General features: G+C 33.3%; 1 protein-coding gene across 5 annotated transcripts in view; it reads left to right on the top strand.

Annotated features, from left to right (window-relative positions):
* The window catches only part of SCFD1 (sec1 family domain containing 1), a 113033-nt gene that overhangs the window by 70930 nt on the left and 29289 nt on the right, over positions 1-12814 (top strand). For all 5 annotated transcript variants that reach the window (XM_011994762.1, XM_011994763.1, XM_011994767.1 and 2 more), the window contains 3 exons: positions 1657-1736; positions 4950-5012; positions 7115-7190. In XM_011994762.1, coding sequence (XP_011850152.1) covers positions 1657-1736; positions 4950-5012; positions 7115-7190 — 219 coding nt within the window. The remainder of the gene's footprint in view (positions 1-1656; positions 1737-4949; positions 5013-7114; positions 7191-12814) is intronic.

Raw genomic sequence — 12814 nt, 5'->3', positions numbered from 1 at the left:
GCAGTGAGCCGAGATCACGCCACTGCACTCCAGCCTGGGTGAGAGCAATACTCCATCTCAAACAAAAGAAAAGAAAAGAAATAAAAACAATTTGTTAAGGCTGCTTCTATGTACTGCTGTATTTTATAGCAACTTTTATTGTTACCAGGGGAAACTACCCGTGAAACATCTACTTTTAAGTTGTTGGAATGTGAACTGAATTTAAGTGGCCAAAATTCTTATTTTTGGAAAATAACTATTCTAAACTAAGTTAATCAGATTTGCTGTGCTTTTTGAAAGGTTAACCTTATTTTAAGATTGTTTTAAAACTAATGTCCAATATAGAAAATATAGTCTATTCTATAAAAGAAAGTGGTGATTTTGGTATCAGACTTCTTACTGGGTTAGAGACTGTTGACTCTAATGTTAACTGTATAGTTTTACTGGATGAGCAAGAAGCATAAGAACCTCAAGATGACATTTAGAATGTGGTTGTTCTGAACTCCATTCCTTTGCCAGCAGCAATTTTTTTTTTAGTATCTGGTAAATTGATAGGGTTTCTGTTGGTCAAAAATCTTTGGCATATTAAAATAGCAAAACTAAACCTGCTATTTGCTCTCAGCCATTCTACTTTACCTTGGGAACACAAAGCTTCACTTCTAATTTTTTAAGAAAGTGTGGTTTTCTTTTTATAAGTATCTCTTTCAGGCCAAAGTGGGAAGATTACCTGAGGTCAGGGGTTTGAGACCAGCCTGGCCAACATGGTGAAACCCCATCTCTACTAAAAATACAAAAATTAGCTGGATGTGGTGGTGCATACCTGTAATCTCAGCTACTCAGGAGGTTGAGGCAGGAGAATGCCTTGAACCTGGAAGGCAGAGGTTGCAGTGAGCCAAGATTGCGCCACTGCACTCTAGCCTGGACAATAAGAGTGGAACTCTATCTCAAAAAAAAAAGTATCTCTCTCATCAACAGAGTTTTACCTATATATCTCAGGGGATTCTGATAGCTTAATTACAATATTTTTCTTAAGAATATATGATTCTAAAACTTAATTCAGTATTCCCTTAATTTAACCACATTATTTTTATTTACTTTTGGTAAGGATTATGTCTTTTCATAAATGTAAGTGATCATTAAGATAGGCTCCTTTAAGTTACACAAATTCAGCCAGACTTATCAGGAAATGAGTAAGGAAGAGTTGGAAAAAAAAATTTTTTTTGAAGTGCAGGATACTTGTTGTCCAGTTAATGAATCTGGACCTCTAGAATTAAAATGAGATGAGAAACCCAAATCTGCAGCTCCCCTGAGTTGGTGTCCTTCCCCTTGTGTTTCTGGTTTAGAAATATTCTTGGTCAAACCAAATCATTTAGTGCGTGTCCCAAAGAAAAGCAGTCTATCCCAGCAGTAAAGGAAAAAAATAACATTGTTGGACTTACTGAGAAATTTTAAAATACTGTACTTTTATAGGTGATTTGGGAGCCTCTTAAAGGTAATTTTCATTATATGCGATTTTCTTGTCTTGGGTGGTCACATGGGTACTCATTTAAGACGTGACTCCACTCTACTTGGGTGCCAAGAATTTAAACTCATGCCTTTGGTCTTACTTTTAATTAATCAAATAACATCTTTCATGAAAGTAAAAATTTTTGTCATATAGTTCTTTTCTTATTTCAGGCTGATTTGGAGCAATATAAAAAAGCTTTAACTGATGCAGGATGCAACCTTAATCCTTTACAATATATCAAACAGTGGAAGTAAGTTTTATTTTCTTCTTTAATTCCTGTCATTTAAAGGAGTAAAATTGAGGCTTCATTCCCAAGAAAATGGGAATGCTAATAAGAAAACTGAACAATGCCTTGGTGGTTTTATATATCCAGTGGCATAAATATTTCCTTATCTGGCCCACCCTGTTTACAGCTTAAAATTATGTAAAACAGTTATGCCTTTCTTTCCTGGGCAAGCTTTATAGTTTCTTTACTGATAAGGTGAGAAAGTCAAAGACTGAAATGTCTGGAGTCAAATGTCTCCAGGGCATTAAGAGGAAATTTTAATTTGACTAGCAATCCAAGAAAGGCAAATTAACATAATGCAAACATTTAGAAAATACCATGCCAAGGATACAGGAAAATTCATGTGTGCATTTTATACTCTGCTATTAGGAATATAAATTGTCAAAAATTTTCTGGATGGTATAAAGAGTTCTTTAAAAATAACTCTGACCACTAGTAATTGAAGCTAAGATTTTAGATACAATTGTAATAATGAAATTTGTAAAAGCAATCTAAATGTCTAGCAGTAGTATTAGTAAGTGAATTGTGGCATTTCTGTAAGATAAATACAGTCGAGTCATTAAAAATCAGAAGGCTTACTTACTGACATTGGGAAGTGCTCATGTTATATTGTAAAGTCAAAAAAAAAAAATTATAACACTCTTTATTGATTTTTTTGATAAATATTTCCTAATAGCGAGCATGATAAACAAGGCCCCAACTGTCAGTGAATTTACATTTGTGTTGAGGAAACAATTAACAAATAAGCAAATAAATGAACAGAATAATGTTAAAACTGTGTTAAATGACATAGGAAATAAAACTTAAGTGATAAGATTTTAACCTGCTGGGGGTGATAGCTAAATTTGCTTAGCAGATCAGGGAAAGCATCTAGTAGGTAGTCACATTTGAGCCAAAACTTAAATGACATTTTTTACAGTATGATCCCTGTTTATCCATTTTTTCATCCATATGTATGTGTTCATATAAGCATATACATACAAACATGTAATTACAGAGTTGAAATGGCATACAACTAAATGTTAATAGTAGATAATTCCAAGTAGTAGAATTTTTTTTCCTTTTGGCTGCTTTTCTTTATTTTCCAAATTTTCTACAAAAAGTATTGCCTTCAAAATAGTTTTTAAAATAATTTTTTAAGATGAAAGGATTAAATATGCTTTCTGATCACAATTATATAAAAAAATAAGCATAGCAAGAGAATTATACCAAATTGTTAACAGTAGTTATCTCTTGAGTGGTGAGATTACGAGTGTTTTTATTATCTATACTTTTGAAACTTACTTTTGTCTGTGTTCTTATAATAAGAAAAAAACACACAACAAACCTTTGTTTAAAAGGAAAACTGAAAACTGTCTTTCTCAATTTTTATAATACAGGTTGAGTCCCCCTTATCCAAAATGCTTGCAACCAGAAGTGTTTTGGATTTTGGATTTTTTCAGATTTTGGAATATTTGCATATATATAAAATGAGATATTTGGGGATGGGACCCAAGTCTAAACAAAAAAAATCGATTATTGTCTCATATACATAGCCTAAAGGTAATTTTATCAATATTCTTAAGTTGTGCATTTGAACTGCAACCTGACATGAGGTCAGATGTGGAATTTTCTACTTGTGGCATCGTGTCTGCAGTACAAGTAAACATTAGTGTATATTCTTTCATTCTTTATACATATGACAGATTTTTTTTCTAGAGACGAGGTATTGCTCTGCCACCCAGGCTGGAGTGCAGTGATACAATCATAGCTCACTGTAACCTCACACTCCTGGGCTCATGATCCTTCCATTTCAGCCTCCTTAGTAGCTAGGACTACAGGTGTGCACCACTGCACCCAGCCAGATATTTTTTAAAACTGGGAAATCATTTTTAGAGATACAGTTTTGTATTCTAGTTCTTAATAGCTTTCGTCATGCCAGTTCATGGAAGTATTTACTGTTTGCCTAATATTAAACCATATAAATGCACTGTTATTTATTTAACCCTTCTTTGTTGTTCAGATATTGTTTCTAGTGGAAAACTATTTTTGTTGTTGTTGTTAATGCAGAAATTCTAATCCACTGCTGATTCACATCCTCCTTTCTGAACTGAAATTTTTGTTTGAGATTTCTCTGTTGTTGGCAGATTTTGTCAAGATTGAAACTGAGTATTTTTAGCATTTCTACTACCACATCTTAGTGATTTACATTTTTTTCCCTTACAAAATTTTCTTTAGGTACTCTTTTTTTCCCAGTTACAAAGCATTTAAAATAAGAATCATTATGAAAGAATATTGATTGGCATAAAATGTTTATGGTGTGCTACTAAAATGTGTTATAAAACAGTATATACAATATGATGCTAACTTTGGTTTTTAAATCATATATGTTAAATAGGCATGTGTCCTAAGATTAGAAGACTACACCAACATCTTAACAGGGGTTACCTCAGAGTGGTAGGATTCTTCTGGGAGCATTTTATATTTTCTGGATTCTCTACAATGAAAATACTCTCAGAATAAAAATATTTCTAAAGCACATCTAAATGCCATCTTTCTGCCCATCCTTCATCGTATTGTTTAGTTACAGAGATTCTGGACATTTAGAAAGAGTTGAAAATAATATATGCAATTAAGTATAAAAGTCTGGTATAGAATATAACTAAAGGGAAAAATCATTGAGTGGTAGAGTTAGAAGTGTTAACAAAGAAAGTGGTTTTGATCTTAGCCTTAAAAGGAAATATACAGTTTCTATTGAATAAGGTAGTGAATGTATACTCCTAAAGGACAGCATGAGCAAAGGCATGTACCTGGAAACAAGGGAGCATAGAATGTAGGAAACAGTAAAAAGACTAAATTATTATATGATTGTTCTTTTAAGCTATCAAGTCTCTATATCAGTTCTTTTTATTTAAATGATCACATAGAAATGAAGAAAAATATGAAGTTTGGAAAACTAATGCATTTGGGCCATGATGGCAACACTGCATTCCAGCCTGGGTGACAGAGTGAGATCTTGTCTCAAAAAATAATAATTCAGTGTTTTAGTACTAATTGTAGTACAGTTATATTAGTTTAAAAATTCTCTTTTCAGAAAATGTCTGCATCATAGAAGTTAGTCAATAGATATTTTAATGCCATGACACCCAGAGTTAGCTCTAATAATTAGCTTTTCAGTACAACTTCCTTCTTTTATAGGGCTTTTACCAAGATGGCCTCAGCTCCTGCCAGCTATGGCAGCACTACCACTAAACCAATGGGGTAAGTATTTTTAATAATTCTGTTGCATCTTTGTACTCAAAACCTTAGACTTTCATGCCTTAAAAACACAATGTCTGACACTTTGAATGCGGAAAATGTCACCATACCTTTGGTGACATTTAGATGGCTGAAGTTCTCCTTTTTCTTTTCTATTTTTTTAAATTATTTTTCATTGGCATGTAATAATTGTTCATATTTATGAGGTACAGTGTGCTAATACATACCATGTGTGATTATCCAATCAGGGTAATTAGTATATCACCTCAAACATCGTTTTTTAGTGTTGGGCACATTCAAATTCTCACTTTAAAATGTAAGTTAATGTCTTTTACATGGTATAAGCTGAAACTTAGATGACATTTTTTACAGTATCATCCCTATATGTCCATTTATCCATCTGTGTGTATCTGTGTGGATGAGTATACATACATACATTTAATTGCATAGCTGAAATGATACACACCTAAATGTTAATAGTGGGTAATTCTAAGGGGTATAGTTCTTTTCTTTTGGGTACTTTTCTTTATTTTCCAAATTTTCTACAACAAATATTGTCTTCTAAATGGTTTTTATTCATATACTTGTTTGTTATTATAACATATTTTTCATTTTCAGAAAACATTTGAAGGTTAAAACTATTTTAATATCAATGTTGATAACTAATATAGACTTGCAGCTAGGCCTAGCTTCAGGATAGATTCAAGCAGTGCTGAATGATAGGAAGTCCTCAGGGCTAGGTATGACATCTTACTCCAGAGGCCCCAGTGGAGTATGTGTGATTTTCAGAGAAACTGAACAGGGTAATTCTGACTACTCTTTTTGGTACCATACAGTTTCCAATTCCTACCTTACTTTTTAGAGCTAAAACAAAAGCAGGACGCCAGAGGAGAACAGGTTTATCCTAGCCCCAACTGGTTTTAATGAAACAATTTCCAAAAACAATAGCACTCAGCCTTGTAAGTACTTGGCAAAAGGAATCCACCTGGCCTGGATTTTCAGGCCAATTCAGACAGTGCTGCTCAGGTTAGCACACCCCCTCAGAGTTGCCTGGTGACAGGAATCACCCAGGGCCATTCATTCCAACAAGGATTACTTTCTCTTGCTTCTGTGAATGAAAAGATTTCCATCCTGTCCATCTCTTCATTTCAGAGTGGAGTAAGGCAAGACGAGGAAAAGGAAAATAACTTTGGAAAATTACTTCCATGTATTTAATAAAATAGACTTTTCAGTTTCATCCCTTAAAAATCTTATTGAACATTAAAGCCTATTAGATTTCTTATGATTTTGCAGTTGGGATTTTGATAAATATGTTGTAAGAAACTCTTGGGTGATCTGAAAGCTGTCCCTAGCCTTCTGAGATTTTAATGCAGGATTACTATTCTGTCTCACAAAACATCTTTTAATTCCATGTGAGAGACCGTTTGAACCACAGATATAAACCCAGTATGGCAAGCCACTTACTGGTGCTTTGTAGTTGTTTAAAATGTAGACAACATTCTTCAGAGTTGAGGCAAAATTCAGTAAGTCTGTTCTGTTTCACATTTTTATATGATAGATTTTATGTATAGGGAGGAGAGACAATATACAATGTAGGATTGGATCCACCTGCTGATATAAGAGAATACAGTAATGTTTGACTTACTCATAGTACTTACTGGCATATATATTTTCAATATGTTCTTGTGGTTTGAACTCCTAAAGCAAGTTGTCCAAGTTACTAGCTTTAAATTGTTTTTCTTTTTTTAGGATTGGACAATCAGGAAGGCAAGGAATTCTCTTCAAATTATAACTTACAAAAAAAACTATAGCTAAGACTAGGAAATTAATATGTATATTTTGAGGGCAGCTCTTTATTTTTATATTTTTTAATAATTATTGACTAATCAGAGTATTTTAATTACTATTTTATTGTTAAATAAAATTGCAGCAGTGACACCCATGGCAGCAGAAATTCTCAAGACCTTTCTGTTTAGTGAAAACAAAGGTGGTAGGTACAGCAAGCATCATCAGCATGTGGTGTGTAATCAGGTAAATATTTATCTGTGACCGATTGGAGAGGCACTTTGTACTTAGAATGGTCCTTCTCTTTTGCCCCCACCTAGTCTCTTATCACGAGTCATGAATACAGGATCACAGTTTGTGATGGAAGGAGTGAAGAACCTGGTTTTGAAACAGCAAGTAAGTACACTTGTTAGAAAACATACTGGTAACTTTTAAACATAAATGTTGACAGGCTAACTGCTCAGGTAAAGCAACTTCTGGATTTATTCAGGTAATAAATAGGAATCATAAAATCAAGTTCTTTTTAAGTTCTGGGGTACATGTGCAGGATGTGCAGGTGTGTTACATAGGTAAGTGTGTGGCATGGTGGTTTGCTGCACAGATCAACCCATCACCTAGGTATTAAGCCCAGCATCCATTAGGTCTCTTCCCTGTTGCTCTTCCCCCACCCTTGACAGGCCCCGGTGTGTGTTGTTCCTCTCCCTGTGTCCATGTGTTCTCATTGTTGAGCTCCCATGCGGTATTTGGTTTTCTGTTCCAAGGAGTTCTTTGTTAGTGTATTTAAGACTCTGAGGTATTTTTGCATGTGTAGCTCAGAGCTCTGTAATTTTATACCTTTTAAAAAAATTTGGATTTGGATTTGGACTTCACTTACATTTTGATTTGTCTTTACCATCAGGTTGTTGAAAGTACGTTAATTGAAAGAATGAACCTAACCTATTTAGAATAGTGAACTGCTACATAATGAGTGTCGTTTATTTTAACATATAATCAGAATATTAATAAGCTAATGAACTTAACATCTAAAGTCCTATGTAAATTGGACTAAACAAAGTATTTTAAATAGAATTTATATTTGGGGATAATAAAATTGTACCTCTATTTCACATTTTCTTTCTTTTAGTCCTTCGTTTTGTATATAGGACACTTTTAAATGACTTTTTTGTTTTTGTGATTTTTCTATTGTAATATATAGATATTCTGCTTCAGTCATTAATTCATTTGGTGTCTTTTCAAAAGATTTGTTTTTTACTTTTAATTTTGGAAATTTTCAAATATGCATTATCAAATTCTGAATCCTTCAATTAAGTCAGTATCCATTCTTGTTTCATCTATCCCATTTGTGTTTTTTATTTACTTTTACTGGAATATTTTAAGGCAAAACTGAGATAATGTTTTACACAGAAACTCAGTTTGCAATGAGAAGGGGTTTAAAGGCCAAATCAAAAGAATCAGTTATTCAGATCTGAATATTGTTTATTTACCTGTATTCAGAAAACAAAACCTTTTCTTTCCTCCACACGTTTCTTTCTTATAATGTTTACTTGTGGTATTTTACATACATAATCTTTATTTGTGGTTTAATAAGTTATTTTTTTCTTTTTCTTTTTTTCTGAGACAAGGTCTTGCTCTCTTGCCCAGGCTGGAGTGCAGTGGTGCTAGCTGGGACTACAGGCACGCACCACCACACCTGGCTAACCTTTGTATGTTTTGTAGAGATGGGGTTTCGCTATGTCACCCAGGCAGGTCTTGAACTCCTGGGGCTCAAGTGATCCTCACACCTCAGCCTCTCAAGTGCTGGGATTACAGGTACAAGCCACTGTGTCTGGCCTCATTATCCCTTTTAGAAATTATTGTCAGTCCCTCTCATTCTACCTCCTGGTAAGGAGCTACTACCAAATACTTAATCTACTTTTTCTTAATCGTTCACAGTACTGCCCAGAATCAGCTTATCTTCACCCTCTTAGACTGTATGTGAAAAGGCACAATAGGAAGTTTGGGCACATTAGAGACAACTGTGCTATACTTTATGGCTTAGCCTGGGCCCGTTCTTATTTATCGTCAACTGTGGACAAAATGATTTTGTTTCATGAGACAAAGGGGGACCTCCAACTTCTATGGTAATGTCTGCCTTTTGCTGGATAGACTGGCTATTAAATAACCATATGTAGTTTATTTTTAAGGAGACTTACATATTTTTCTTCACATGTCACTGTTAGAAGTAAATCCCAATAGTAAGATTTCCCTAAACAAAGTATTTCTTATAACATATAACTCATAGTATTTAGAAGTTAGACTTTAAGCTTTAGAATAATCATGGTTTTTGAACTTATTACCTTAGAGTCACATGGTGTATATCCCCTATGATACCTGTAAAAGACATCTAAATTGGTCAATTCTTAAATATTTTATTGTGCTAACACAAAAGTTTATTTGGAGTGCATAAAATATAAAAATAATTCTTTGTGATCTTATATCTCTGTTTTTTTTTTAATATTGCAAATAACATAGCGCTTTGACATAGGCAGTTTCTTACTTGCAAAAGTAAAATTTGAAATGATCAGTGGTCACCCCATCTCTGTATTTTTGCCACCACTACCAGAAGAGCTATGCCATTAAAAAAAAAAAAAAAAAAAAAAAAAAGTTCAGAATTAGAGGAAATAGGTATTGACAGGGGGTAGGAATGGTTCTTTTTATATTATCTTCAAGTAAAAATAATAGTCATACAATATAGTCTTTTTTTGTTGCTCTTTAAAAAGAGAAAAAATAGATGGTACTGAAAGACAAATACTTAGGCTTATCTAAGCTTTAAATGTTAGTTTTTTTCTGGGTACATCGTCATCTCTGGTTACTTCTGCCCACATGACAAATTGCTAAGATTGAAATCTAGAATCAAGAGTGTAGACATTTCTAATTGTTCTTAATAAATATTACCAAATTATCCTCGAGTAAGGAGTCTCTAGAAAGATGTAAACTCAGAGAAGTCCATGTTAAAGCTCTATTACCCTTATATTCTAAAATTTAGAGGTACTGTGGTGGGAGGTCTTGGGCAGTTTGGGAACTGAGAGGTAAGAGGTATCAAAGAAGACACTGCTGAAGATCAGTTCTGTTTCACTCTTGGAATATTATGAGTAATTTATGCCTCTTAAATCTCTAAATATTGTTTTGGATCTTTGAATAAACAGTTTAAACTGTAAATAAATTAGGCAGAATAGGATTAGCTACATCCAGTTTTCTAGGTCACTTATAAGAGCTTTTTATACCTTGTTTTATGGGCAGCATAAGTTTTGTGCATCACAAGTATCAACTATCACATACACCCAGTTGAATGTTATTCACAGATTTGGAATCTGTTTGTGTGAGGATAATTGTACAAGAATGTGAAGATGAATAATGTAGCATACAGTTGCATAATTTTAGACTTCTGTTTTACTTTATTTGGCCTATTTGCAAAAATAATCCCTCCTTTAAAAATGAACAACACATAAATTACAAGCAGTGAAAATCCATAGATTAAAAAAAGATTTAAAATACACATTTGCAATGTTTGGCCCTTAAGATTATCATTTGAACAAGAAAACTATAAAACATGATTTTATATGTCGGGCACGGTGGCTCACACCTGTAATCCCAGCACTTTGGGAGGCCAAGGCAGGCAGATTGCTTGAGCCCAGGCATTCAAGACCATCCTGGGTAACATGGCAAAAGTCCATCTCTACAAAAAATACAAAAAAATTACCTGGGCATGGTGGCACATGCTTGGGAGGCTGAGGTGGGAGGATCACTTGAGCCCGGGAGATGGATGATAATTTATACAACAGTGACTGGATATCAAGTTGTGTAGTAATTATTTCATAACAAATACATATATCAAAACATCATGTTGTACACCCAAAATATATAAAATTTGTCAGTCATACCTCAATAAATCTGCAGAAGGGAATAAATCACTACTAATTATATAATATTATAAATTATAAATTAATAATTACTTTATTATTTTAGGAGTGGTAATAGTGTTATGGGGTTTTTAAGAGTTTTTATATTTTGGATATGTGTACTGAAATATTTATGGCTAAAATGATTGTACATTGGAGACTTACTTTGAAACAACCTAGGGGAATGGGTAGTAGGTGACAGTATAGGTGAAATAAGATTTGCCACAAGTTAATAATTGTGGAAACTGGGTGATAGAGGGATAGATGTGTCTTAGTGAGTTCACGTAATCTCATTTTATTTATTTTATTGCCATGGACATGAGATGATTTTGTAAACTCATCTGTAAGATAAGGGTGTTAGATACACTCTGTAGATCCCAGTCTGGTTTATAATTTTAAATTTTGGAGACAGCCCATCTTATTTCCTCTCCTTCTAACTTCACTTCACTGGCAACTTTCCACCCTTCTATCATTGATACATCTCTCATCTCCAGTGTTTCCAGTGTCCACACACGCCATCTAATTCTTTACTTGGCTGATAACTGCCTTCAAGATAAGCGTCCTCTTACAGGAGGTTCACATAGGGCTTTTTCATTCTCCAGGGCTCTGGTAGTCAAGACAGTAGCAACTCTTGTCCCATCCCCACTGCCAGCTTCAACATCAGAGCATCATCTGAAGCCGAGGGCTGCAAGGGGAAAGTTAGAAATAGTCACCATAGATCAGTTATCAGTATAGGTCAACAAGTGGCTAATTCTAGGAGAACTCAAAGGAAAAAAAACTTCCTTATTTTGGTTATAGAACTATATTATATTTCTTAGTTGTCTTTGAGTTTCTGTGCATATTTTATTTTGTTTTGTAATACACCATCAGAAATAAAGTTAACATTGTTTTTACCTAAGCTTTTCCAGTGACTAAAATCATAAAACATGACTAAAGTCATAAAATGACTTAGGATTTTTGGAAATAGATTTCTCACTATGTTTTTTCAGATAGTTTCTAGTTCATGTATTTCAAATTTGAAGAACTTTAATTTAGGATATTCCTGTGTATAGGACTCTGTCTCTCAAATCTGTATCTATAATAGCTTTCTAATAAAAATTTAGTTGCAAACTATACAATAATATTTTCCATTTTATTTCTGAACAATAATTTCTAAGAACAAAATATGCTTGGGAATTCTTAAAACAATTGAGTTTTTCATTTGATAAAATTTTGTTTATACCCCTTTTACTGAAGCACACAGACTTTTTATGTTTGTAAAGACACATAAGATAACACACTATTTGTTGAGCAAAGAATATTGTATGGTTTTGTTTGGATGTTTTCCATATGCTGGTATGTTAGCTGCTAAAATCTGGTTTTCTTAACCAGTAAAACTTGATTAACCTGGAATGTAAATTATCCTAAATATATAATTGATTTTTGTTAATGATTAAGTCAATTCAGGCCTTTAGGCAAAGAATGGAGGCTAGCTAGAGCATTACCTGGTGACAGATCTCAAAAGTTGTTTCCTGAAGTACTCTTTCCATTTTAAAGACATTATATATTTTTTAAAACCATTCTCTGTACCTGAAGCTTCCTTTAATATATGGGAGTATGTGAATATTGTAGTGTATAGGAGTGGTAGATGATTTTGGTGTGTTATTTGGTTGTAAAAACCAGACAAAAACATAAGAAAGACTTGTCTCTGGGCTCTTTAATTTTTGAACAACTTTGCTGGAAAGAAATTTTTCTTATGTTACTTAATGACCTACTTGGCAGACTTGTCTTCAGATACAGCAGAACTATAAAACATAAAGTAAAATTTAATTGTATCCTTAGGAAAATCTCATTTTATACTAATTAAAGATTTACCATGGAATATTGGTATGAATATTCAAACTTCCAATTATTTTCACAAATATAATAAAAATAATATGACCCTTATGGTTTATTATTACATGTAATCTTTTCTAAATTTTCCTCCATTGTATATATCTAAGAGTACAATGCAGGAAGCTAAACACAGAATTCAGTGTAAATAGAGAAATTGATATAAAGTTGTCAAGTTTAGTAAAATTTTACAAAACAATTTATAATGTT

Source organism: Mandrillus leucophaeus, unplaced genomic scaffold (assembly GCF_000951045.1).
Source record: "Mandrillus leucophaeus isolate KB7577 unplaced genomic scaffold, Mleu.le_1.0 Scaffold460, whole genome shotgun sequence".
NCBI lineage: Eukaryota > Metazoa > Chordata > Mammalia > Primates > Cercopithecidae > Mandrillus > Mandrillus leucophaeus.
Note: the sequence above shows the minus strand (reverse complement) of the source record. Positions and strands in the feature narration are given on the sequence as shown.